Raw genomic sequence first — 27,949 nt, forward strand, 5'->3', positions numbered from 1 at the left:
TTGGAGCTGGAAAGGACACGAGGAGAGTAAACAAGACTGTAGAAGACAAGAACAGAAAGAAGAAGAGAAGTTTTCACCTCTGACTCGAGGTGGCAGTGGCGGTGCGGGCGATGAAGGGGGTGGCGGAGGGGGACTGTCGAGGCTGCGTGTCTGAGAGTTGGGACTGGCGTACACCTCCCTCCGGTTCTCTCCACGGGCCATTGCCAGCCTCCGGCCCACGTTGAACAACCCCCCTCCGCCGCTTCCTCCTCCACCAGAGTGAGAGGCAGAGCTACTGTGATACAAGCTGAAAGGCCGTCCTAAGCGCTCCTTCTTCACCGGGCCCATCTACAAAAATGGAGGTTTCACCTTAGACAATGAATTGCATGATACACAAAACAAATAGACTTATTTATGTTGTTACCTTGTCATCTAGGTCATCGTCGCTCTCATAAAGGTCGTCTTGCCGCAGTCTCCACTCATACTCCACGTGCACGTGCATGTTGAATTGGTTGTTCTGTGATTGGTGGATCTGAACACGGCACATCATTACAGACAATTTTTTGACCAATTCCTTTCCATGACCTCTAGGTGTTTGTAATAAGTGTAAACATGTTTTTAAAGAAGATTAGAGTTTGTAGAGATTGCTGGTATTACTGCTGCAGTATTAGTGTAATCTATATCTGTAAGCCAAAAAAAGAAAGTTTGTAACAGGCTGTTTTGGTCACCACTGACTTGAAAACCACTACAAAAAAACTATGGAAGTCAGTGGTGATAAATATAGCCTGCTTACATCCTTCCTTAAAATATCTTCCTTTCCTGTATGAAGAAATTCACACAGGGTTGGAACTACTTGAGGGTGAGTCAATAATGGTGAACTATTCCTTTAAGACTGGTTAAATGATCACAAATAATACTTTTATTCAGCAAAGATACATTAAATAAAAACTGACAGTATAGACATGTAAAATTTAACAGAAGATTTCTATTTTAAATAAAATATTTTTGTTTAATTCCATTTACAGAATCCTGAAGAGAGAACTAGAAGAAAATTCAGCACTGATAAAAACAAATGTTTCTTGAGCATTCATTCAGAATATGAAAATTATTTTTGAAAAATCGAGAGTCAGTGAAGACTGGAGTAATGGCTGCTGAAAATTCAGATTTGCCATTTCAAATGAAAAAATTAAATATAAATAAAAATATAAGAACATATAAAGCAGTTTTTATTGTAATTATATTAGTTATGTTTTACTGTATTCTTGATCTAATGAATAAGCACAAGAAGCTTCACAAAACAATATCTAACAAAGTATTGTATATTTTTCTAGCTATAACACTTATAGCTAGTTATATTATAAAATATATTACCTTACATTGTAATTTCCAGGCATAGAAATTTCACAAAACTATTACAATTCTTATGCAATTAATAAATGTTACGATGTAAATATACTCTTTTTAATCATGCTATCACTTAAAAGAAATCCTTTAATCACAAGCATCTGAAAAGCTACTGAAATACACCGGGATCCCTGCTTATAGAAAATACCACGACCTAGATATAGCTGAATTGTACAGCGCTTTTGAACATTTGGTTCAACAAAAGTGAAATACACAGGTTACACCCACATGAATACCCTAGTAATAAAGACTTGCTTTAACAAGTTCCAGCTGAAAAGCCCTTTGACTCACCAGCTCCTCGCACAGCGTGTGCTTCAATCTGCGAGCCACGTCCAGCCCCGTCTCTCCGTTATCATTCTCTATCACAGAACAGCAATTTTCATCAGCACAATTATCATCCTGCTCTGTAAATCAACTCCTGACGAACGAGCCAAGCCAGCCGTCAAAAGAACGCGATGAGCATACGACGCTGACAAAACCCTATATACTATAGAAACAAGTCTCGAATATTTTTGATGTTAAAAACCTTCCCCTATTAAAAGATGCAACTTCAAATTAAAAACTGTACAAATAAACAAACACGTCATTAAGCTTAAACAACTCAACAAAAATGTCTTTGTGGTTTTAGAGTCACTCACTGATATGAGTGTTGGCCTTGGCTCTGAGCAGAAGTTTAAGGCACTCGGTTTTATTGTGCTGACAGCAGTAATGCAAAGCAGTGTTCCCCTTCACAGTCTGAGCGTCCAGATTATTACTGAAACAGGAAACAAGAGGAAAAGGCAGTTATGATGAAGATAATCTACATGTGAATCTGCTCAAGGCCACTTTCAGAATAACAATGGCTTTTTTTTCTAACCGACCAGTTGTGGAACAAGAAGTCAGCCACATGAAGTGAAGTCCTGTCAGACAATAGGACGGCTAGGTGTAGTGCAGTTTCCCCCTTTTCCTATCAAAATATAATACGCAATTGTAAGCAAAATAGAAGTAGCCAAGATCTACAGTTAGGTAATGCACTCATCTAAGGGACCTCTCGTCTCGTTCCAAACCTGTATGACTTTCTTTCTTTTGAGGAATGTAAAATAAGATATTTTGAAAGTTTAGTTTGCAATTAAAGAGTACAGGTGGCCATTGACTTCCAGTGTATGGACAAAAATACAGTGGAAGTCAATGGTAACAGAACTGTTTGGTTACCAGCGTTCTTCGAGATATCTCTTTTTTTAAGTTCTGCAGAAGACACAGGTTTGGAACGATACTGAGTACAGTTGGACTGTCTTTTCTAAGCAGGAGGCTTATATCTGCTGACCTGTAGGGGACATGGCAGTGGCAGGCTGAAGTCCATTCTCTCAGCGTAAAGCTGTAAGAGGCTGAAGACATCCCGACTGTGCACAGCGTCCTGCAGGTATTTGCGCTTCGTTTCGGGTGAGCCGCCGCTACGCTGTGCAAACTGCCACTCCATATACTTTAAGAGAATGAAATCCTTTCGTATGGCCCTGAAAACAACACAAATTATTATAACAGGTTTATTGGTTATCAAAAATGGCAGAGGGAATTAACAGGTGTCCAATTTGTAATATCTCAGCCATGTCTACTAGAGCATTACAAGCCACAGATGGCAGGAGACAACATAACTGGAGCTCTCATTAATGCAAATCTCCTCTCTTTTCAGGTTACAACGTTGGGCAGATGTGGGTTGAAACACTACAGAGACTGCCATTAGGACAAAATCCAGCCCTGAGCTCTGAGACAGACACCAGCAGATAACAGCTGTGAGAGCTCTTAAAGGGGCCACGCTTTAATAGCGCGCCTGAAGTCAACTCAGTTATGTTAATCAAAAATCGAAATATTCTTCAACAAAAAACACCTGTTATTTATGTCACGTGACCAACTTGCACCCTCGCTTTGATCCTCAAAACTGCATGTTATTTTTGCTCCTGTACCTTTTAGTATTACAACTACTGCTAGGCCAGAAAGATTTTATTTTCTTGAAAGAATTATTTTTTTTACAAAAAATATGTTTAAAAAAAAAAAGTACATACATTTAGAAAAGATATGTTACAAAAGATATCTATTTTTCGAATAATTGCTGTATATCTTCACAGTTTATTAAGAAATGTTTCTATTATCAGCATATTAGAATGATTTCTGATATGGATGTGAAGCGAACAATGGAGTGAACTAAGCATGTCCTCTTAACATGTTATTTCAGGGCTCTGTGCAACAATCTAATAATAGCGCTGTTCATTAATGGGCGGCTAGTGAGAGTAGTGAAAACAACCATATATCCTAAATCAAACTGTTCGGTTTGATGGTTAAAGTAATTTGGATGTTCCTCAGCTTTTAAATGATTTCATGAATGATCAATTTAAAACAAATTTAAAAGCTTTGCACCATCTGCAGACAGGTTAATTGTGTACAGACGAGTTAAGGCCGGCCCAGTCGGGAATAGTGCTCTTTTGCAGGGAAAAAAATCAAATAAATTGAGCGGTACGAATACTTTGGGAAACGCTAAAGACACAGGGTGCTATGGACACACAGAGACCATTTGGCTGCCATTTGAAGAGCTATTACAGAGCTGCTCATCACTCACATGTCACTCTCTGCTGACGGCTTCACAGAGGGACTGGGAAGATTGGCCTCCACAATTTCATTAAAACCCGAATTCCCCACGTTTCTTGCCAACTAAGGAGCAAAAGAGAGAGAAAGAACCATAAATCTGCGGGATAATAACAAATTGCTGATATTGTCATACTGTGAAAAACTCTCTCTCTATACATGGATGCGTTAAAGATGACAACCTGCTACAGTAAACAGCGCATAAATAAATTTTCCTCATCTGTTGGGCACTGTAGATCCTCACCAGCAATTCTGAAGTGCCCAGTTTGTCCAGAGAAAGTGACTGAATGCGTGAATAATGTACACCCATTTCCCGATGTATCCCTGAGCACTCAATGCATGTGAGGATTCCCAGGTTTATAGAGATCCAAGACGGATCTGAAAGGAAAGAATATAAGATAAACATATTATCAGCTGCCTGACAGTCAGAAACTGGGGTTAAAAAAGGGCTAAGTAACTGTAAATACAACCTGCTTGACAAAATAAGCCATTTTATATCCCTCGTGTTTTTTGCATTGAAGTACAACTTATTTACACAGTACAAATAAAGACTGACTTCCATAGTAGAAAAAAAAATACTGCAAAAAAAAAAGATATGAATAAAATAAAATATATATTTTTAAATATCTTCCTTTGTGAACAAAGACATTCATACAGGTTTGGAACTACTTGAGGGTGAGTAAATGATGACCGAATGAACAAATTTTCTTTTTGGGTGAACTATTCATTTAAAGATAAATGAAAACAACAACAAAATCAATAAAACTACAATAACACCCCTAGTGAAAAGTAATATATTTAAAATACATTTATTTTGTATATAATCTATTATTTACTGAAAGATAACTCCAGATTTACTGATATAACCTTTATAATTAAATATTACTTTGCATATTACTTATGCACAATGCACTTTTCTTAACATTGTAAAGTCTAAAATGTGTTTTAATGTCACTTTTGATAAGGATTGTATGATCTCTGAATAATATCAAACTTTAAATGCAAAGTACATAAATTTAAAAATATATTTGTAGTATGCTTGGCATGAAATAAATACATTTCAAACTAAAATAACAATTAAAACTGAAAATCTAAAACGAAAAGTTAATTCAAAATATTATAATTAGTATGATTATAACACTGACCAAGTTTAAAAGCGCTCCAGTAGTATTCAGTGACACATGCTCTTGCTTTTTGCAAAGGAGAAAGGTGCAGCCGAGGAAAATCTGAACTCTCCAGCCAAAACATTAGCAATTCTTAGAGGAAATGTGCCAATAAATCCTTCAGGCCGTTCGCTCATGTTCACTCACTGGATTGTAATTTAATTAAACATGATTTATGCGTAGGCCTTGGAAAAAAACAGCATGAGCAGAGCACCAGCTCAAGGTGTTAGACGGGGCCCCATTTCTAAAGCAGCTGTTTGCTTAAACTGCTTAGTTTCTGTTTCTAAACCTGTTTTATTCCAACTGCGCTGCTGAAACAAACACAAAGAACTCCTATCATATAAGCACTGTCTGTAAGAATTGTTAGTTTCCCTTGACTTTAGACGTTTGTAGCTAAAAGATGACCGAACTCACTTTTAACCTGCATTTCATTTTTACAGTCTTCTGGAACTAAAACACTAACAAAGTTATAACCACTGTACTAAACAAAATATTTAAGACTGGGGAAACTAAAATGGTATTCTGAATTATTACACTATTCATGTAAAATGGTAGCGCAATACTTCACGTGCATGTCCAAAAACATTTGTGTTACTGCAAACATTTTATTTTTGCACCTGGAGCCCCACAGTCACAGCAAACGTTGTTTCCAGGCAAGCGGCGAATATCCTCAGTAATGGCTCGTGTCAGATCCTCAACGCTGTTTTCCCCACTCGGCTTCCTCTCATCCAGAGCCACATTTAGAGCTTCCTGCTTACTGTTTGTAAGCACAGATATCCACCTGATATTTTTAGAATGGTGCAAAAACAAATATAACCATTAGAGGGCGATAAGAAACTTCAGATCGAAATAACATCAGTATTTCCGGGTGGCACCATGCGTGAAAAAGTCATTTGTGACTAATAATGATCCTGCTTTAAGAGGTTACATCAGAGTTCATCAGCAGTTAATGAGAAGACGCCCTCGGTCACAGCTTGGGGGATTTTTGTAAGCAGTGCAAGGCTTTGGGCAATTCTATTTAGTGAATAAATTTGTTTGTAAAAAAAAAAAAATGTGACTATCAATAATCTTTTGACTCGCTCCTCTTCAGCTCTGACATTTAGCTTGGGCTGTGATCTGACATGGGAGGCACTTCAATCATTGTACAGACAGCCGCATCAGAGAAAGAAATGTTACATATTTTTCTTTCTCTCCAAGAAAGGAGGCTCTGTTACGTTGTCAAGATGGAAAGGTCAGCTTGGGAGAGGTGTGTGTGTGTGCAAGCTGAAAATGATACAAGCTCTTTCCTATCTGACGCCGTCCACACATTCTCATCTGACAGTCACATGGGTAGACTGAGACTCAGACAGATCAGTGTCTGGCAGACTAAAAGCATTTCTCTTTAAAGAGACCATGAAATCAGTGAGTCTGTAAGCTCTGAGATCATCTTTATACAAGCGTGTTTATTAAGCAGTGATAAAGCTAATTACACAAGCGTTCAAAAGCTTGGGCTTGGTATAATTTTATATATTAAAAAGTCTCTTTTTTATTCACTCTTATTCGCTTGTTCAAACGTGTTCAAATTTATAATGTTTTCTTTTTAAACTTACGTTTTAAAATTAATTTATTGATGCAATATTTGTTTGCACGTATTTCTTCTCAATACATGTAAGTGTAATTCCATAAACATCTATTTCTACAATTTTCTTTTTCTGAAACATTGTAAAAGTCTTTGCTGTCCTTTTTGCTCGGTCTAATGTGTCATTCTTCAATAAAAACATTAATGCCTATTCAACACAGAATTGTAGTGAAATGCAATGTTTTTCTCAAAAAAAAAAAATAGGATTATGTCCAACCAGATGCGAATCAGAATGATGATACTTTCTCTTGCATCCAACTAGAAAGTATTAAATCATAGTTCACAGCCAGGATGTTAACTAAACCCTGTTGAAAATTCTAAAAAAGCATCAAGCTCTTCAAAATTTTGGTAACACTTTATTTTATGGTGTCCTTGTTACACGTTATTCGTACTAATGACATTAAAATATGCATGATTGCATCCAAGTAACCTAAGCCAAAGACTAACCATATAGTAACTATATGTAGTTAATTACTCAATATTTAAAAGTATAATTAAATTTAAGAGCAATGCATTATTTAAAATATCCCTGTATTAATTGATGATGTGCATAGTTATAGATAAACGTAGTATGAAAAAAATAGTGTGTTGCTTTATATTGCTTGGATTTATGTGTAATTATGATAAAATAGACTTATCCAGGTAAATAAATGCTTGAGTGGGTTCTCTGAGGCTGAAATATTAACACACCAAAGAGGGCCATTTGGGTAACATTTGTCGCTGCGAATAAACAATTCTTTCTTTTTTGAGCGCTCACAATTTCTGAATACTTACGCCACACAATCAGATTCATCATCAGCCAGAAAATGGTAGGTGCGATTATCTAAAAAAACAAAAAAACAACAATCCTCGTTATTCCTTGCAAATTCACAATTCCTCCTCAGCTGGCACCAGCTAACGTGTAATCAGCAAACAATCAGGAGAGATAAAACAGGTTTGAGGTCTTTTGTTAAAATACAAGTGGCAGGAAGGAACTATTTGTGTTCGAGTGTAAATACAGAATTTAAACAGTGCCCTGTTTTCAGAAAAACCTGCCTTTAGTTCAAGGACTCCAGTATTATATAGCAACATATGCCACGATAGTTACATAACATAATAATGGCACTAGAGACCTGAGGCCAGAATAATGCATGGATGCATGCAGATACAATTAAGCAGTTCTCTTCACCAAAAATATCCTGAGGCTGGTACGCTTCGGCTTGACGTGAAGATCCTGAAATCTACCTTCGATGGGGTTTATTTTCTATTATAACCACATGGGACCGAGCTCTCGTTTGAGGAATGCTGAGGGAATGAATGGTTAACTCACGTGAGATGAGGTCAAAGCATTTCTTGTCTTCCAGACTTGGTTTGACTTGGCAGGTGAGGAGGTTGAGTTTAGCTGGTGATTTATTAGGCTGCAACAAACACATAGCACTTCATCACTCAACTAATCGTGACATTAATTTACACCTCGTTTGTACTGTGTATCAGCACAGGTTTCAGCTGGAGATATCCACACAACTAAACATCACAGAAGCATAAAATGTAAAATATGAGATAAAATATAAATAGTTGAATATTCATATATTGTAAATAAAATAAGCAAATAATAATCGTAATTAATAAATAAAGAAACATAAAGATTATAAGATATGTCGTGATGTGAGACAAAAAACTGAAGTAATCAGTTTTCAGATTTTTATTTTTTTAATTTTGAGCAAAAGAGACTTCATATACATTATGCATCTTATAACACCAAACTTTAGTGTAGCAGTGAACTGTAGTGTAACAAAATTTTAATATCAGTGTGTCCAGTGTGTCATATTCATAAGATTTTACAAAATTAAAAAAGGAAAGATTTACACATTACAATACTACAATACTAGGTGTAAAACGCCATTTTAAGGCGAGTTGTTCGATATCATATTCATGCAACAAAAATTTCCTAATAGGTCTGCATAGACCTTACAGACATTTCTGATAGAAATATGTCACTTTCATTTTGCAAACTAAAAACCCAAAGGGTGCTTTACTAATGGCTATACCACGGCGGCATAACCCGCACTGTAGAGCTGAACATCCTATATCTAGGATGCATTCGCATTTATCACAGAATCCAGCAGAAGAATAAATGCTTTCTGCTGGATTTACAGAGCGATGTGAATACTCACAGTTCCATGAGCGATGGTAAGATAGCAGTTCTGCACGGTACATTTCCTCTTCTGCCACATCTTCCTCAACCTATTAGAGAAATGAGATTACGGCACAGAATCCACATCACATTCTCCTCAATCAACACAAAGCTATATAGTAAATGCAGAAACAGATACGTGTGGAAATTCCCAGCACAGCGTGTCCTACAGCACATGAATAATTTGAAACGAAGGGCTACCAGAGCGCTTCAGAAAGGATCTATCAGCGAAATCTTAATGAATGACTGGATTATACTTCACGTTTGAAGAATGCAGGATCCGGGAACGGGACTCTGATAATATCACAACCGTTTGCTACAACATTCGTTCATTTACCCATCACTCCTCTTGTAGAGGTAGCCTGATTTCTCTGTGCCATATTGCTTGTTGCCTTGAAGCTGATGCATGCTGTACACAGTCTGTCTGCTCAGAGAATCCTGAACAAAAGAAACATAAACGGGAATGTTATGGTTTATATGTGGCGCCCAAAAGCTTTGTTGATGTTCATAGCCTCTATGAATGGGAATTGCACAAAAAACGCTTAAAGGGATAGGTAGTGTATCATTTTATTTCTTTTTTGTTCTTGTGAACACAAATGTTCCTTCTTCTCATTTTAGTAGAATGAACGTTTGAAGGAAACCATGGACTTTCAGCTACGAAAATGATAAAGGCCGATAAAATCAGTCCATGTAACTAGGTCGCAGGTCAGTCACTTTTATTTAATAGAAAATAGCAGCTTGAACATTGTGTGAAACACATTCTTTTGTATTTCACGGAAAAAGGAATGTCATAAAGGCTTAGAATGAAATGAGGGGGATTAAATGATGACTCGAGTTTCTTTTTTAGCTGACGTAGCTGAACCTGAAACCCAAACTACTCGAGCTTAGGAGAAAGTCACACAAACTTCACATCATTCATGCAGAGAGGTGCTAACACGAAAGGAAGTACCAGCTCACACTTATGATGAAGAGACGATACGTGCAAGAAATGCGAAGCAGATAAATGTCATTCATCTTTTAACTCATGTCATTTATGAACTAAACAAAAAAAAAGAGGAATATTTTGGGTTAAATAATACAAGGACACCATTTCAAAACATACCTGAAATTATGTAATTGTTACTAAAAATAATAAAATAATAAACAAAATAATTAAAAAAAAATGTATTAACAGTTCTAGAATTACAATAGACATCTACAGCGAAAATTTCACATGCTACATTATTTCAGCTACAGTGGGAAACATGAGGTGACAGAACATGCAGAACAATCACATGCTAATTTAAAAAAAAGTCTCAACTTACTCTCCTAGACTGCTATTTTGTCAGTGAGGCATTTAGAAAAACAATTATATTAATAGCTGCCCTTCACATTCCAGTCAATTTTATTATTACTTTTTTAATTATTGTAGAAGATGATCGACAATAACAAATATACATTGATCCCCATCCACCATAATCCCATTAAATACTTGAATAGGACTAACAAATTACTCCTTAAGACCCTGTCTATTTATTACCCTGACAAATAATATATACCACCATGCACAGCAACATAAAATGTTATTGATTTTCCTGGAGTGAATCAATAGTGGTGGGTGAACTCTGAGACAGGAAAAACATAGAGCACAGCAGTGGCTTACACATAGCGCAGTCCTATACAATGCACAACAGAGTCCAGTTTTTTGTACTAGACACTGGGAAATAGTCCTTGTGACAACTTGCCCCAGTCTCCACTTTACATACAAGCCTTCAGCTACAGTAAACCTCACAATGCAAGATCATAGACAAAGAAAGGATTAGAAAAACCTGTTCAAAATCTGGAAATTGAAAAGCTGCGAGTGTAATAAGGGAAAGCACGCATGAGAAATGTGTGCAAATTCCAAAGCAAGAAAAATGTGTGTGCCAGTGGCGCGGGAATGAGGTGCAAACAGTGTCATTCTTTACCTCCTTGAATTCGGGCTGCAGAGCCGGTCTGAGCTGATCTCTGAGAGAACAGAGCTGTCTCTTCTCATCTTCCTGCTTATGTTTGATCTATATAAACACACACACACACACACGCTTAAATTCCTCCAAACACATCCTCTCCTCCTTGTACATTGCTTCAGCTGTGTTTTTATATGTGTAATTACTTAGGCTTTGGGTAAGACAATGGCCCTTTCATTAAGTTGTCTGTCACTCACAACTTCACTGCAGCTGAAAGAAGCCGTCTGCTTTATCAGTCATAAATGTACTGTTACCAGCTGCTTACAGTGCTGATTTTTCTCCGATTGTGTCGGTGTGACATAGAGCGGCGGAGGCTGGTAACCTTGATGCGCCGTGCTCGAAGCAAACAAAAGCCGCTCTGTTGTGGTTCTACAGTGAGAATCTGGGATGTTCACTAAAAGCATCCACATTTTTACCATCATTAAAATGTGGTTCTGGTTCGTTTTTAGCAGTGTTCATTTAGTATTATTCATATATATTATTATTAGCGCTGTCAAAAGATTAACTGCATGCAAAATAAAAGTTTTTCTTTACATAATATGTGTTTGTACTGTGTTCATTACTTACATATTAAAGCACACACATTCAGTATTTATTTTGAAAGTCTTTACATGAAAATGCATTTATATATTTATTTAAATTTGATGTTATATATATATATATATATATATATATATATATATATATATATATATATATATATATATATAATAATATAATATAAAAACAGCATATTTTTCTTAAATATATACATACATGTGTTGGTATTTATATATTCATAATAAATGTACACAGTATACACAAATATATTATGTAAAGAAAAACTTGGATGATTTTGGATGTGATTATTTACTATATTATTTATTTATGTTTTTAATTAGCTTTTATTTCATTATTGTAATTGTGTTTCAAGAATTGTTAAGAAGTTTTTCATGTAATATTTTTTTTTATCTGGGCTTTATTTTAACTGACAAAATGTTGTTAGTTAACAAAACATAAAAAGAAATTTTGGATGCTTGTCAATCAGCAGGAGATCAGCAGGTTAACCAGATAAAACCAGACCAACAGTCCAACTATACCAATAAAAATAGTTTTTTTTTAGCCGGATGAAACTTTATATCTAAGATTCTGGCCTTGTTAAGTAAAAACCACTAATACTTCAACGTGAGTCACTTGGCCAGCTCTGTAACATCAGTGTGGGTGTACACATATTGAGATGATCGACTGAACTATTTTTAGCCTACAAACTATTGATCTGGGCTGACTATACAAAGCGCGTGAGGGAGGTGAAAGAGATGAAGAACATTGAGAATGCACACTGTGTTAGCTCGAGGGATGATGGGATGCCATAAAGATGCAGAACGATTGCCCAAAAGTCATTGGCTGCTCAGCATGAGTAATCGACTCACTTGGATTGACATATATTTGTCTGAGAATGAAAAAAGGATGTAAAGGATACCCAGTACTTTTCAATTTTCAACCTTGCTTTTGAGATGGAATACATAGAAATATTTCATTAAATATAATTCATGAAAATATTAATAATAATACACTGGGGGATCTATATTATAGCATGGATTAAGTGATTTGGGCCGATGTCGTGCTCATCCTGAGCTTCATTGCTGTAAAGTGAGATGTGTTCTGAATACCGATTAGCCGCTCCACCACATGACCATGCCTCCAATAAACACACACACACACACAGCTCATCCTGTTTGCCTGAATGGATTTGGAGTATATAGTGCCTAATCTATCAAATTGCTTGACAGATAATATACAGGTTATCTGTCTGTATTATTTAAAGCTAGTTTGAATTCAACACTTGTTATGCATTCTGACCTTTTCTCAAGCAAGCCGTTACTCCTTAAATGATAAACGCTTTGCATTTACATTCAGAATGTCAGTTTAGTATAATTATGTTACATTTAAAAGCTAAAGAGCTGTCAAGTGGTAAAAATATCTCAGTCGCATTGTGCTATAAGATAAGAGCTAAAAGGATGGAATTAGGGGGGTAATACTAATAATGATAATAATAAGAAAAACGTCTCGGTTACGTATGTAACCCTCGTTCCCTGAAGAAGGGAACGGAGACGTCACGTCGGATGACCGACGAATTGGGATCTCGCTTCGAGAGACCAATCTACTTCGAGTGTATCTAAACAAGCCAATTGAAGATTGGCATGCGCTAATCGCATCCAGCTGCCGCTGATCACAGCGCGTGTATAAATAAGCAGCGGGTGCAGCGCATATTCAGGTTTTCGCTGAGGAGCCGAGCTAGTGACCCGGCCCCTTCAGCAGAGGTGCAGCACCGTGGCGACGGGGCGTGACGCCTCCGTTCCCTTCTTCAGGGAACGAGGGTTACATACGTAACCGAGACGCGTTCCCTTTCAGTCGGTCACTCCGAGTCACGTCGGATGACCGGCCGAATTGGGATCCCTACCAAAACGCCATGGACGCTGCCTCTTCCAGTGTCCTGTGGAGCCCACAAGCCCCTCAGTCTATCGGCGTAGGCCGGGCTCAACCACAAGAAGCCAGCTACTTTTGTAACACTACCCATTCGTAAGACTGGAACACTGGGAAACGTCCCACGTTCTAGTGAACAGGGGCGTCGCGAAGTCCAGCCTTCCCGTAGGAGGTCTCGGAACGAATACGCATATGGACAGTATTTCAGTTTGCATATGGAAAATTGGAGGTGATTGAACCCTCTTAGACGGGCAGAAAGGTCTGCCGGGGAAACACGGGGCTCTAAGGCTATGCCGTGGAAATACACACATAAAGTCCTCTTGGGGTACTTTACATGGCTCCCAGCCCTCACCGGTTCTCACGGATTCATCGAGAGGGCCTGGCGCCGGATGCTCCGCAACATCTGGCTGCCGAGGGGAATGGAGGAGCTCGACAGGGTCTACTGTATGGACGCTCTGGAGCGGTTAACAAGCCGACCCGAAACCGGGCCTCTCAGTGCTTCTACCAGTTTGAGGTGAGAACACAGGAGGATACCGGTTCCACACGTGAGCTATAGAATCTAGCAATCGTGTTGGGGTCGCCCAGCCCGCAGCTCTACAATCTGTCAGCGAGGTGCCACGAGCCACCGCCCAGGACGATGCAACACTTGCTGAGTGTGCCCGCAACCTGAAGGGGGGGCAGGGCATACCCTGTGCTTGGTATGCTAGGGTAATGGCGTCCACTATCCAGTGAGCCATCCTCTGCTTGGAGGCGGCACTCCCCTTCTGCCGGCCTCTGTGACAAACGAGCTGGACTGAGGTCCTGAAGCTTTGTGTCCGGTCAACGTAGCATCGGAGTGCTCGGGGACGGGACAAGCAACGTCAGGGCTGGGTCTGCCTCCTCCAGGGGCAGCGCTTGAAGGTTCACCACCTGGTCTCTGAAGGGGGTAGTGGGAACCTTGGGCACGTAGCCGGGCCGTGGCCTCAGTGGTACCTGGGAATCCGCGAGCCCAAACTGTAGGCACGAATCGTCGACCGAAAAAGCCTGCAGGTCCCCTACCCTCTTGATGGAGGCCAATGCGAGCAGGAGCAATGTCTTCATAGATAAAAGAACTTTAGCACAACTGCTGGCAAGGGTTCAACGGAGCCTACTGCAGTGCTGTCAGCACTACAGACAGGTCCCAAGAGGGTACTGTTGGGAGCCGTGGAGGATTCAACCTCCTGGCTTCCCTCAGGAACCTGATAATCCGGCCATGCTTACCCACAGACCTCCCATCTATGGGGTCATGATTTGCAGCGATTGCAGCCACGTAGACTTTAAGGGTGGAGGGAGACAGCCTTCGCTCCAACCCTTGCTGCAAGAAGATAAGCACGACTGATAGGGCAATTCGGGGTCTTCACCTGAGAAGAACACCACTCGACGAACAGGCTCTACTTCAAGGCATAGGCCTGTCTCGTGGGACGGCACTCTAGCCGAAGAAATGGTGTCGACTACCTCTTGAGGTAGGTCACCTAGAGCCTCCGCATCCCATCCAGGGACCAGACATGGAGTTTCCAGAGGTCTGGACACGGGTGCCAAGGGTGCCCCATCTCTGAGTCAGAAGATCCTTCCTCAGAGGATCGGCCAAGGAGGGGCTGTCGCGAGGAGCACAAGTTCTGGGAACCAAGTCTTCACCAGTAGGGTGCTACTAGCAAGACCTGCTCCTAGTCCTCCCTGACCTTGCACAGTGTCTGTGCAAGAAGGCTCACTGGGGAAATACATACTTGCAAAGGCCCCGCAGCCAGCTGTGTGCCAGTGGGCAATGGGAAGTCTCTGGAGAGGCAAACAGGTCTACCTGAGTGGCTCGGAAACGTTCCCAATCAGCTGAACCGCCCGGGATGGAGTCTCCATTCTCCGGGTAGTGCAGCTCGCGACAGCCTCGTCGGCTGCCTGGTTGCACACTCCTGGAATGTGAATGGCGAGAGCGACCTCAGAACTTCCGACTCCATAGGAGGAGGAGGTGGTGGGCTAGTTGCGACATACGACGGAGCGTAGACCACCTTGTTGGTTGATGTACGCAAGCGGTCAGTATGTTGTCTGTGCAGACTAGTACATGCTGGCCTCGAAGGCAGTTCTCGAGACTGCCTAGGGCGAGATGTACTGCCAGCAACTTTAGGCAGTTGATGTGCCATTGCAGTTGAGGGCCCGTCCAAACCCCTGACACTGCATGCCCGTTGTACGTGGCCCCTCAGCGGTGGTGGAGGCATCCGTGAAACCACAGCATACCTGGAGACCTTCTCCAGGGGCTCCGGCCCGAAGGAACGAGAGGTCTGACCACGGGGTGAAGGTTTGGCGGCAGGCGGTGTTATTTGAACCCGTGAGTGCCACTTTGCCACGCCCACCTCGGGACTCGATCGTGTAGCCAATGTTGAAGCGGTCTCATATGGATTAGTCCCAGCGGCATCACTGTGGCCGCGGCTGCCATATGCCTCTGAAAATATTTCAGTGGGACCGCCATCCTGCTCTTGAACATATTGAAGCAGTTCAACACCGAATTGGCACGCTCCTCTGTGAGGTGTGCCATCTGATCGATCGAATCCAGCTCCATCCCAAGAAAGAGAGATCCTCTGCGTTGGACAGAGTTTGCTCTTCTCCTGGTTGACCTGAAACCCCAACTGGCTGAGGTGCTGTAGCACCAGATCCCTGTGTTCGCACAACTGGGCCCGGACTGAGCCAGTCATCCAGTTGGTTGAGAATGCGAACGCCTTTACTCTCTCAGTGGAGCAAGGGCTGCTTCGCGACTTGCATGAAGACGCCAGCGGGCGACAGGGAGAGCCCGAAGGGTAGGACTTGTACTGATATGCTCGACCTTCGAACGCCAACCTCAGGAATGGCCTGTGGCATGGAAGAATCGACACACGAAAGTACGCGTGTCCTTCAGGTCGATCGCTGCAACCAATCCTGGGGACGGACGCACTGAATAGGCGTTTCTGTGTCAACATCCTGAACGGGAGTGCTCGATTCAGGACTCACAGATCCAAGATTGGTCATAACCCACCGCCTTTCTTGGGCACTATGAAGTATGGGCTGTAAGCCCCGACCTCATATCGGCTGGAGGAAGCGGCTTTATCGTGCCTTCACTAGAAGGACAGCAATCTCCGCCCACAAGACAGGGGCACACGCATTGTTCACTGACATATAGCGGATCCCACTGAACTTGGGGGCGCGGATGAACTGAATCATATAGCCAAGTCGAAGGGTTCGCAGGAGCCACCGGATAGCCTGGGAAGATTCAACCAGGCATCCAGAGACCGAACTAGCGGCTCGAGCGGAACCACCGACGTGCAGGCGATGGGGCAGCGAGGGGGAGTGCAGGGACCCGGCTCGGGCGTCTCGTGGCCGGTCCGAAGCGGGGTCTGAGTGTGTGCAACTCTTACCTGCATCCCCGCAGAAGTGAGGCGGGTAGGCTGTTGGTTCGTCCTCCCAGTCTTCCCACTGCTGCATATTAGCCCAAGGAGAGCGTGAGGGCGCGGAACTGGCCCGCTCAACTCCTCGCTCTCCTGGGGACCCAGAGACAGAGGAAACCGCTCTTGTCGAGGTTTTAGGTAGCGGCAACATTCTCTGCCCGGCAGAGCAGCTCCCTCCATCCCGGATCTGAGGGCCTCTTGCACCTGCGCTTTCCTCCAGGTTTGGCAGGAGCCTGGACAGGCTGGGTGGCTGCCCTGCTGCCAGCTCCACGGTGCTGCCTAGATGGGGGCTGCTGCGTTGACTGCACGGGGAGCGGTGGCGGCAGCAGGGGGCACCCTCGGCGACGAGCTGGCTGAGGTGGGCCGCCGGCGGCTGGGTGAAGGCAGCAGCTGCACGCCGAGGCAGGATGTTTCTTACCTCAGTCTGCTTCTGGGCAGCGGAGAACTGCTGGGCAAAGTTCTCCACTGCGTCGCGGCGTGGCCGGTCTGGGACATGGGGGCATTCAAGGAACGTGTCTTGTCTACCTCGGCGCATGTCGACCAGACACAGCCACAGATGGCGTTTCTGGACCACCGTGAGTGACCATCGCACAACCCAGAGACCGCGTTGTGACCTTCTGTGCGCTCGTGGCGCGAGGTCCATCACGATACAGAGTTCTTTCAGAACTTCCAGGTCATGACCACCCCTGTGCAGATCCTTCAGTGCCTTGGCCTGATGAACCTGCAACAACGCCAAAGCGTGTACTGCAGACGCAGCTTGTCCACAGGCCGCACAAGGCACTGCCGCTCAGAGCCGGCGAGTACCTGCAGGCCCGGGAGGGGAGCACAGGATCACCGCACTAAGCGGAAACGGCATTGGGACACAGCTGCATCCCAACTGACCGCTCCACTGGGGGGGCGATCACCGTAACTCCCTGGCTGTGCCACTGTCAAGGGTGGTGAAGGAGGAGGAGCCACTGGGGCAGTTTCTGGCAGTGAAAGGTGCTTTCCACATCCCAGTAAGCTCCTCATGCACTTCCGGAAGAAAGGTACCAGGGTGGGGCCCTGAGAACCAGCGCAAGCCACCCTTAAATACCAATCGTCCAGCCTCGAGGGCCCGGGAAGCAGTGGAGGTTTCCACTTGATCCCGATCACCTCGACGGCCTGGGCAAGCATAGCCACCATTTCTAGATCTGTATCCAGTACATTCAACGCCTGGTAGACGCAGAGCAACCGGATCTTCACTTCCAGAAATGTCTGGCTCACCTTCCGATGCAGCGATTGACTTCTGATCATCAGGGGGAGCCCAAGAGGGTACAGCTGATACCCCACGTGAGGGTCCAGACTGCCTTTTGCAGCTCCACTGGTTGCAGAGTTTAAGCTTTGTGTCACAACGAAATGGAGCCCACCTGTCTGCAGCCAGAATGAGAACCAAGTCGAGCAAACACAAGCTCCGCCTCCTTTTTCAAGGCGACAGAGCCCGCCCATCACTCCGAGATGACCATCTCCCGCGAGGAAATGATTCATCCACAACCGCCACCTCAGCGTGCTAAGCCCAGGCACACGCAGGCAACGATTGTGACCATCACCTAACACCAGGTAACAACCGCATCCAGAAACACACGGGTGTACGTGAGTCTGAAGCAAGACCCACGCTGTCTTCCAAGACGCGCGAGTTTGCCAGACGTAACGTCGTCTTTAAAAAGACGCACCACAATGCTCTTTTTAGTGCTGCGCAACAGGGGATAGCCGCTGCACACAAACAGGGGGTAGTGCAGCCTGATTGTGGCAATCCACTCGACGCAGGAAAACGACCTCCGCTGAAACGCCGTACTCCAACACTCGTAGATCGTCTTTGGAGCGGAACAGTCACGCTTCGGCCCGGCGAAAAGCTGAATATGCGCTGCACCCGCTGCTTATTTATACACGCGCTGTGATCAGCGGCAGCTGGATGCGATTAGCGCATGCCAATCTTCAATTGGCTTGTTTAGATACACTGGCGTAGATTGGTCTCTCGGCGAGATCCCAATTCGCGGTCATCCGACGTGACTCGGAGTGACCGACTGAAAGGGAAATATAATTATTATTGTTGTTGAAATTAGTAATATTCAACAATAAAAATAAAAAGCAAAAGAACAAAAGTAATGACGATAACAATAATCTGACAATATACTTTTAGAATTTTTAATATATATATATTATTTTAAATTGTACTGAATTCATATGACGTTTCTATATTAAATCATATATTATACAATTTATTTTTGATTTTATAACTGTTATTATGTTTATATTTGGAATAATACAAGTATAAAAAGTATATAATAATTTGAATGACAAGAACAAATACACAATTATTATTTATATGGCAATATATTTAGCAGTGGTAGCGGTATTTTCTCTTTCCCTTTCATGCAGCATTACAATGCAGTTTGGATAAACCTGTCACCACTTATTTGAGGTTTGGGCATTTTGTGTTTACAGTCTTTGGCAAAACAAAAGCATGAATGAAAACGGGAAGAAAAAAAAAACACCATAGGGCTGTTCGACCTTATTTCTTAAGTGTGATTGCAACTGATTATCTTTGTAAAGTAGGGTTTGCGGAACAAGTCATCCGTTCAATAAATTAAGAACAAATTTGTTTAAGCAACAAACATGGGCAGGATCACTCACAGCACTCAGCTGTCCCGTAAGAGCATCAATGTACTGCTTGAGTTTTTCCGTTGCAGCCAGACATTCCTGAAAGAAACTGACAGGAGAGAGAAATTTTAATTCCAAGTCCTATAAAAAAAAAGAAGTGTAAATTGTCAAGGAATCTCTATTCCTCTCTCACGCTTTTTTCATAGGTTTCGCGCTCTCTCAAATTCCAGTCACACTCAAAACAGCGTGACAGACTGGAGCGTGGAGGGAAGCGACTATAAAGCAGGGCAATCAGTCACAGCACACACACATTTTACACTGATGGGGATGGTGCCAAGCCGGCACAGGTGTGCTGCCCATCCCACACATTTCTCTTCACACGCATGACTTTATTCATTTTGCTATGGTATGCTTCATGTCAATGGACAGATCTATTGTTAGGGACTGAATATTTTGCTTTACAGGGTTTTTTTTTCAAAAGAATTGTTATAAGAATGGTTATAAATCCACGACTTACTTGCATTGAGAGTAGTAGTGTTTGATGAGGTTCTGTAGCAGGTCTACTCCTTTCTTGGTTTTAATTTCATTTACTTTGATGAGGTACTGTTTATGAAGAAAAACAAATACCATTTAATGAAATTATTACATCTATTAAACGATAATATATATTAACTTGATGTAAGCTTTTTACACTGTTAAAAGTAAAATTACAAATAAATCCTTTTTTTATTCATCAAAGAACCCGGAAAAACAGCATCATGGTATCCACAAAAATATAAAGCAGACCAACTTTTTTCAGCATCGATAATGATAAGAAATCTTTCCTGAGCACCATGTTTTTTAATAAATGCAGCATTGGTGGAGAGTTCTTTCATAAACATTTAAAATATTATAAAAAATATAACTTTTTTAAAATATAGTGTACATTAACTTTCAGCCAGTGACTGTTTAGGGCAGGGGTTGGCGGTATGCCCAAAATCTTACATAACGATAGGAGTCATTTTATTTCAAGGTAACAATATACATCACTATATAGTTTTTTAGTTTTGTTTGTTTTTTGTTACCAATTTTACCATAGAAAATTAATAATTCCTATATAAAAATGTTTTAAACTAAATGCACCAAAAAATGTTACAAACATTGTGTAAAGTAATCAAATGTTATTATGTAATGTTATTGCCATTTTAAATGTTATTGTAATCACGATAGAAAACATAGTTCAAAATCTCTACCAGTTAGTTGTGTCTACCAGTATCACCCAGGCCTATTTTAGTCTTACATATGCCAACTATAATTAAAACAATTATTATAAGAACAATTTGGTAACTCAAAACGTATTCATAATGTAGCACTTAGTGTTTATTATTGTTTAATTTTGAAAGCAACAATGTCTTATTAAAATTTTTCTACGCACTACAAATTGGACCCTCATATCTGCCACGCTAGGCATGAAAAGATCAGAAAAAGTTTTCGCAACTCATACATTTATATATAGACGAGCTGTTCACACCATAAATCAAACAACATCTGTCATGTTCCTCTATTGTAGTTACACAAACATGAGCGGATCTTACTTCACACATCTGTAGCTGGAACATCCTGCGCTCTTTCTCCATCTCTTCTGCAATCTCTCCTCCGCTCACCTCTGTGCGCACCATACCGTATTGCTTCGCCAGTTCCTCTTCTCTTTCTCGATTTTAGTGCTGAAGGGGACAGAAATCATATGACAGTGCGGTGAGTTCCACTTTATAGTGTAGTACTGCATAACGCACAAATACAGTACTCATTTGATTTGTGGAAACAAAATGCAAAAGTATTGTAAGAGAAGTGAAGCGAGAAAATGAAGAACAGAAATTAAAAGCAGCAAAATAACGATACAGGAAGTATTACGGTAAACGGATTTATGGTAACAAAAAAGTTTAGCAAATTAGAATACCATGGAATTCCAATTTTTGATGTACTGACGTCATGAAGCTAAAACTATACACTAAACAACCCTGGCTTTAAAAAAGTGTGACTAAATATGAGAAAGAGAACAAGTGATGCTACAGACAATATGTAACATACGAGGCACAAAGAATATAAATCCTACACAGTTTCTAAAATAGGTTGTTGTTTGACACACACACACAAACACACACACACACACACACACACACACCAACAAACACAGACTGTCGTGACAGAGACCAGTGATAAAATGTTTTCTTGTTCTCTTGCTTATTTTGAGGCTTTTGCAATATCTCTTATCTAATGAATCAAAATAAAGCACCGCTCAGTGGGTGTCAGAACAAAACAAAACACTGGAACAAATGGCTGGAATAAGCCTAGTTTAAAAACAGCGTTGTAAAAAGCACTCACAATTTATTCTCATAATCTCTCCACGCCTTGTCAAAAGGCTTTTTCAGGTCCTGACAAGATGAAAAGAAGGTGTTAGAGTCAGACTTTCATCATCTTACAGTAAAAAACGAGATCCTCAAGACAGACAGAGAAGAATTAAAAGAAGTCTGTCTTATCTTCTGTCTCCTTACCATCTGCTCGCACTAAACACTGTGCTTATGGTAATGATCTATGTAATAGATTTCTACTAGAACATGCCTTGTTGCCTTCTGGGAAAATATCCTGCACACTTCATCTATATTTGCATCATTTAGGAACACTAACGAGGCAAATAATAACAGAAAGTTGGTATTAACATTGTCATTTAATTTCTTGTGAATACCACAGTACACAAAGATGGTAATTATTTGCTATAATGGTATACAGTGGGGTACTATAAAAAATGTCCAACATTTAATATCACAAAAATACGTGACCTAGCACAAAAATGTACATTTTTGAACCTATGAATTTCTTCTCATTTTTTTAAGTTTATGCTTTAAAGCGTATTATACGCTTTTTGACTAATATGTCCTTAAATGAATATAGATCTACATCTACACAAGGAAAACATCACTTCAAGTGCATCGCTTGTACTGTAGATTTCAACTTACACCTTTGACCTCTTTCAGATCCCCTTTTACCAGCGAGTCCAGGAAGAAGTTGACGTTGTGCAACATGCTCTTCAACTGATAAAAACAGAAACATTAAAATGAAAAATGTGAGCTGGCAAAACCCATTTATACCCAGTTTATGTCAGCATATGCTTGCCAACAAGCACATTAAACATATTTTCACTTTAAAAATCTATTTAACGTGAATGCGCCTGGAAGGGATAAGGAGCTGCGGACAGAGAGCTGAGACAACCTTTGGCGAGGAAGCTGAGTTGTCTGCAGATAAGGCCTATCTTGTAAGTCCAAACCGTGACTAATACTAAAAACACTCTATGGGATTATGCAGAAGCCACAGAAAGCCCTCCCTGGAGCTCCATGTGTCTCACCAAGTTCTTCATTGGCGTCAGCAGTTCTTTGGAGAATTCTGCAAACTTATTAAACGCAGAGGCCACTTCCTGTTCTCCATTGTTGCGGAAATTCACGGCCAACTTCTCCATGGAATTGATGTATGCCTCCAAATGTGATACGTGGTCTGGAAGAAGATCAGCAGCAGAAATTCAGAAAACTGTGAAAATATAACTGAGAAATCATGGGGATTTGGCTAAAAGCACATGACGCTAAAAAACAGATAGAGATGTTGACGTGTTTGGGTCTCATAGGGGGCATCTGCCTTCTACTTCATTAATATTCATGGATATCTGAGCTGGAGGAAATGTTTTGCATACGCTGTCAATCTCTAATGAATTAATACAGATTCAAAGACTAAATGAATGCTGCTTACAGTCTAATGTGCATGAACTTCAAAAAACAACTATGGTGTAGTAAAGACGTTTGTAGCAAAATACATCAAATAGATTCAACGTAATTTCATGTTACCTTGGCCAGAGATGTGCTTTGCTTTGGCTGCTTTCTTCATTTTCTGCAAGATTGTACGGTCAGAGTCCAAGGCCTGTTAAAAAAAGAAAAAATAAGGATTTCACCAACCTTAAATTTTTACATTTACATTTAACATTTATACATCTAAGAAACACCAGTCTTTTTGTTAATCAGGATTAGTGAATATGTTAATTTTAACATATTTATATGCTTTTTAACTCGAGCATGACACTAGCACTGGTGAGGTCATGGGTCATGAAGTCCCTGAATATATATATATATTCATGTTCAGTAAAATTTTTACTAATTAATACTTTTATCTGGTAATATTGTTTTTTAAAATTGTATTGATCAAATGTTATTTAAAATGGCACAAAAATGTCTATTTCAAATGAATGTTGTTCTTTTGAACATACCTATTCATCAAATAATTAAAATGTTATTTTATTAAATTAAATTGAGGTCTCGTGTGGCAGTGAAGACTACAGGATTATATGCTAAAATTTGACCTTTGCCATGACAGGAATTAAATACGCTTTAAACTAGATCACAATAGAAAACAGTAATTTTACATTTTAAGAATATTTCACGATATTACTATTTTACTGTATTTTTGAATTACATTTAGTCTTCTTTCAAAAGCATTAAAAGATTTTACCAACCCCAAACATTGATACGTTACCTTAAATCCAGTGTAAGTCAATTTGCATAAAAGCTTCTGCCAAATGCATAAATGTATTTTCATTCCAGACCACTTCAATTAGTTTAAACTGTGTTGAAATACACATAAACACAAGGAAACACACACACACACATACAGAGACACAAACAGAACTCCAAATGGCTCCTTACAGAAACACATTTCCTGTTTCAAAAACAACAATTACATGCAATCGTGAAATGATTATGAAATAATGAAATACCCAAAGAGCATGCCTGGACAGCTGAAATTAGACCTGCTACACTTTCTATACTAAAATATAATCTAGCTACATGAATAATGCAACAATTGAGTTACTATAAGACAGCAACTAGAGCATAAAGTCGTGTCACTAAATAAGCAAGAGCAAACAAGGAAAAATTAATTAACAGCTTCATAGTTCTTTGTTTACAGCCTGCCATCTGAGAGCATGATACATTACTCAGTGTGGTTCAGAATAGTAAACTGTGGCGAAATCTTCAACAGTTTGGTTCATTTAAAATATTTCCACCCACCACAAAAGTGTACGGCCCATGTTGTACAATAAGAGATCGTGTGTAGCTCTATAAACAAGATTCCAGACTTTATTTCATAGTGTCACAATACCCCTGAGTTTGACAGTCTAGCTTCTTCATGTCTGTAATGGGAAACAGTATTTCCTGTGGATGTCTGTCCCAATTATCCCTCCCTTCATTCAGGATAAACAGTTTGTTCCTTAGGGTGGAGAACGAAGCCCTGCCGAACTGTAACACTTTCCTATAGCTCATATCCCATCAGCATTGCCGTAAACAGGTCTTTATTTAATAAAATTTTTACAAAAAGCCAAATCTCCAAAGTCTTATTATACACTAAAGGAAGGTTTGGTTTATGACTTGAGGGAGTCCCCAGAATGCCTTTGGCAAAATTAGTTTGCTCTTGTAAAGAAAAAAGAGAGAGAGAGCAGCTGCAATGTTTTTTTTATGTGCCTCTGAAGATCAAACTGAAAAGTCAGTCATCGACAACAGTACATTTAACAGACAGTGTAACGCAGCGCTTGTTCCAGGTCAAAAAGCACAGCGAAATGTAAATCAACTCAGCCGTGCTTTTACTATCACACCAATATCACAAATCAATGCGAGGAGGCACAACAAAGCGCATGAGGCCGTAATACACTTTGACATTTTTCAAAGTCATAGTTATGTGAGCGTTATGAGTGTTTACTTCTGAGTGTTCTGAGTGTTTTAACACGCTGTGTGTTCTAGGCCGTTGTTAGATGGCCACATTCACAGAGGAGATGAATTTGGGTATTTGGGTTTTTAAAGTGAAACAGAAATTGTGGTCTTTCATACTGTGACATACACTTCTATACTAAAATATAAGTCTATCCATCGGTTGTTCAAATGTTGGTGATGCATTGAAAAGTGGAAGATTTTTGTGCTAAGGTTGTTAGAACATTAAATACCTGATAAATTTGTAAGAACATTCCATTAATGTTACTGGAAGAACGTTGTTTATAATTTTGCAAGAACATTAACCAAAACTATGAGAACATTGCCTGTTAGCATGACACATTGCAACCATTAAAGATGACGATGTAAATAGGAATGCAAAAGTGTAAGTCAAATACTGATTCTTTACTGTCATTATGAATTACAATGAGACAACATTAGAGCAGCCTACAAATTAAGTGCAAAATACAATTATTTTCAATTATACTTTATACTATTTGATTCAACAACTTTATACCAGAAAAACCAAACCAAACAGTTAAATGAATTAACGTCCATTTGAAAAGATATCGCAGATGTGATATATGGTGTGAATACTGCAGCAACACATTGTCCAGTTCCCAGCTATTGCAGTTGTGTAGAAAAGAAGTGGGGTATTTAATGGGCTGGGCTCAGATTGGAAGAATGTTCGTTCATCAGTCTCACTGCTCAGGGACGGAGGCTCCAGGCCAGTCTGAGGAACATGTGCTGGGTGCCACCAGCTCACAGGATGATATGCAGTAGACAGTGGAGATAATGAGACAGTAGACATGGGTGTCGATCCTAAACATTGAGTGCTTTCACAACATTCATGTCCATCGCACTGTTTATTTGAGGTGTGTTAAGAGTAAGAGAACATTTTCAAAAACTCTACAAAATAACTAAGCAGATCTATGTTCTCCTTAGCCTTGAAATCAACTTCCTTTTAAAAAAATCTCTCAGTTTCTATGGAGACTTCTTCCTGTTTCAAAACAGAGGACCTCTGATTCTGACACTCATGTCTTATCTTGCTGTTTTTATTCTCTAAGGAAACAGGCTTGTCAAATGGCAGCATAAAAGGATTATAAGCAATTAATATTCATTGGTGTCACACATGATAGTGTGAAGAGGAAAATGTAATTCACTGTTATTAGTTCAGAGAGTCTGTAATGAACTCCTCAAACAGCACGATTGAGAAACACTTTGAGTGTGATTTGAAATCATCTGACTTGGCAACCAACACTTATCCCTTATCTTTGGGGATCCTAAAATGAAAACGCTGGCATTAATTACTCACTCTCAAACTTGTATGATTCTTATATTCTGCGAAAACAAAATGAGAAACTTACTGTAGAAGCTTCCACGCTGACATGTTTTTATATGCTTTATGTTGTTCGTACGTTCTTTTTGTAGCTTTTTATTTTTCTTCGACTAAGCCAGTCCAACCTGCAATTCACATATATTTTACGAGGTTGGCTCACTCATAAAATTCATGATTTTTGTTGCCGATCCGATTCAGTTTCTTTCGAATCGCATAAAAATCGCACAAGTGATGTCGTATTTAAATTCGCACAAATTAGCCACCTCGTAAAAAACATACGAATTGGCCATGAGACTGTGTAGGAGCAGTTTGTTTTACATCAAGGATATTTGACTTTCTTAACGTCAGCCTTTCCTATCAGCTCTGTTATGTGTACACTGGGCCAATAACAATTCAACCATGCGGTGGTTCACCTGGAACAGCATTCCATGCTGAAATTCACATTCCCCTGACTAGGCAGAGTGAGATTTCTGTACTCAGCATGGCTAACCTCACGGCTCTTTTGTTCAATGTTGCCTGGCCGTTTGGATTGGCTTTTGTGTGCGTTTAGTGCCATTACATGAAAATGGTTGTGAAATTCACTATAGCACACAGAGAAAGGATAGAACAAAACAAGACCAGCCATTAATACTCAGGATAAACAGGCGCAGTGATGTTGATTCGGTTACACTGCCAAAAGAAATGCCATCCTTCTCTTTCAAGTCCCAAAACCTGGGAGTGAAGCATTACATATTTATGGACAGCATGACATGTTCTCTTATGCTAGGAACACTGTTTAAACTATTTGCTATAAATGTTGATTGCACTAGTATGAATAATATATTAAAATGGGATGCTACAATATTTTAAAATGAAAATGAAACATAAAATTTAGTCTACAAAACATACTTTGGTTAAAACTCCTCAATGGTCATGTAACATTTTACCTTGTCTATTTAAATTCCCAACTCTCTCTTCTGTGTTTATTGCTACCCTGGATTCTGCATAATGCTCGGAAGTGACCTTATTCAAATGATAATGATAATAATAATTAGTTATATTTATATTTCTGGGTTTACAGAAGGGGGAACCTCCTCAACCGCCACCAATGCGCAGCGTCTACCTGGATGATGTGATGGCAGCCATATTGCACTAAACACACACCACACACCAGCTCATTGGTAGAGAGGCGAAAGAGTGATGAAGCCAATCAGTATAGCCAGCTATCTAAATAGAAACTGGCTGTAAACTGAAAAAATCTCACTAGATAATACAGATTCAGACTCAGACAGCCCATAACAATCTGGCTGTGTTTTCTTTTCAGCTTCTCTGGCAAACACTAAATGCAAAAAAGCTGGGTTTAAAAAAAACCTTTTCGTTTAGAAATAAATAACTAGCTGAACCAAAATTGG

General features: G+C 40.4%; 1 protein-coding gene across 1 annotated transcript in view; it reads right to left on the reverse strand.

The window, feature by feature from the left end:
- LOC122332688 (arf-GAP with SH3 domain, ANK repeat and PH domain-containing protein 2-like) overlaps window positions 1-27,949 on the reverse strand; it is a 37,076-nt gene that overhangs the window by 5,062 nt on the left and 4,065 nt on the right. The window contains 24 exon segments of the mRNA XM_043230064.1: window positions 1-6; window positions 78-327; window positions 404-511; window positions 1,675-1,742; window positions 2,022-2,137; window positions 2,244-2,329; window positions 2,687-2,873; window positions 3,971-4,062; window positions 4,241-4,374; window positions 5,777-5,940; window positions 7,552-7,600; window positions 8,087-8,174; window positions 8,931-9,000; window positions 9,288-9,388; window positions 10,255-10,266; window positions 10,897-10,983; window positions 19,476-19,551; window positions 19,960-20,045; window positions 21,017-21,123; window positions 21,126-21,145; window positions 21,804-21,853; window positions 22,436-22,510; window positions 22,822-22,967; window positions 23,312-23,384. Coding sequence (XP_043085999.1) covers window positions 1-6; window positions 78-327; window positions 404-511; window positions 1,675-1,742; window positions 2,022-2,137; window positions 2,244-2,329; window positions 2,687-2,873; window positions 3,971-4,062; window positions 4,241-4,374; window positions 5,777-5,940; window positions 7,552-7,600; window positions 8,087-8,174; window positions 8,931-9,000; window positions 9,288-9,388; window positions 10,255-10,266; window positions 10,897-10,983; window positions 19,476-19,551; window positions 19,960-20,045; window positions 21,017-21,123; window positions 21,126-21,145; window positions 21,804-21,853; window positions 22,436-22,510; window positions 22,822-22,967; window positions 23,312-23,384 — 2,251 coding nt within the window.

This window comes from Puntigrus tetrazona, unplaced genomic scaffold (genome assembly GCF_018831695.1).
Source record: "Puntigrus tetrazona isolate hp1 unplaced genomic scaffold, ASM1883169v1 S000000143, whole genome shotgun sequence".
Classification (NCBI taxonomy): domain Eukaryota; kingdom Metazoa; phylum Chordata; class Actinopteri; order Cypriniformes; family Cyprinidae; genus Puntigrus; species Puntigrus tetrazona.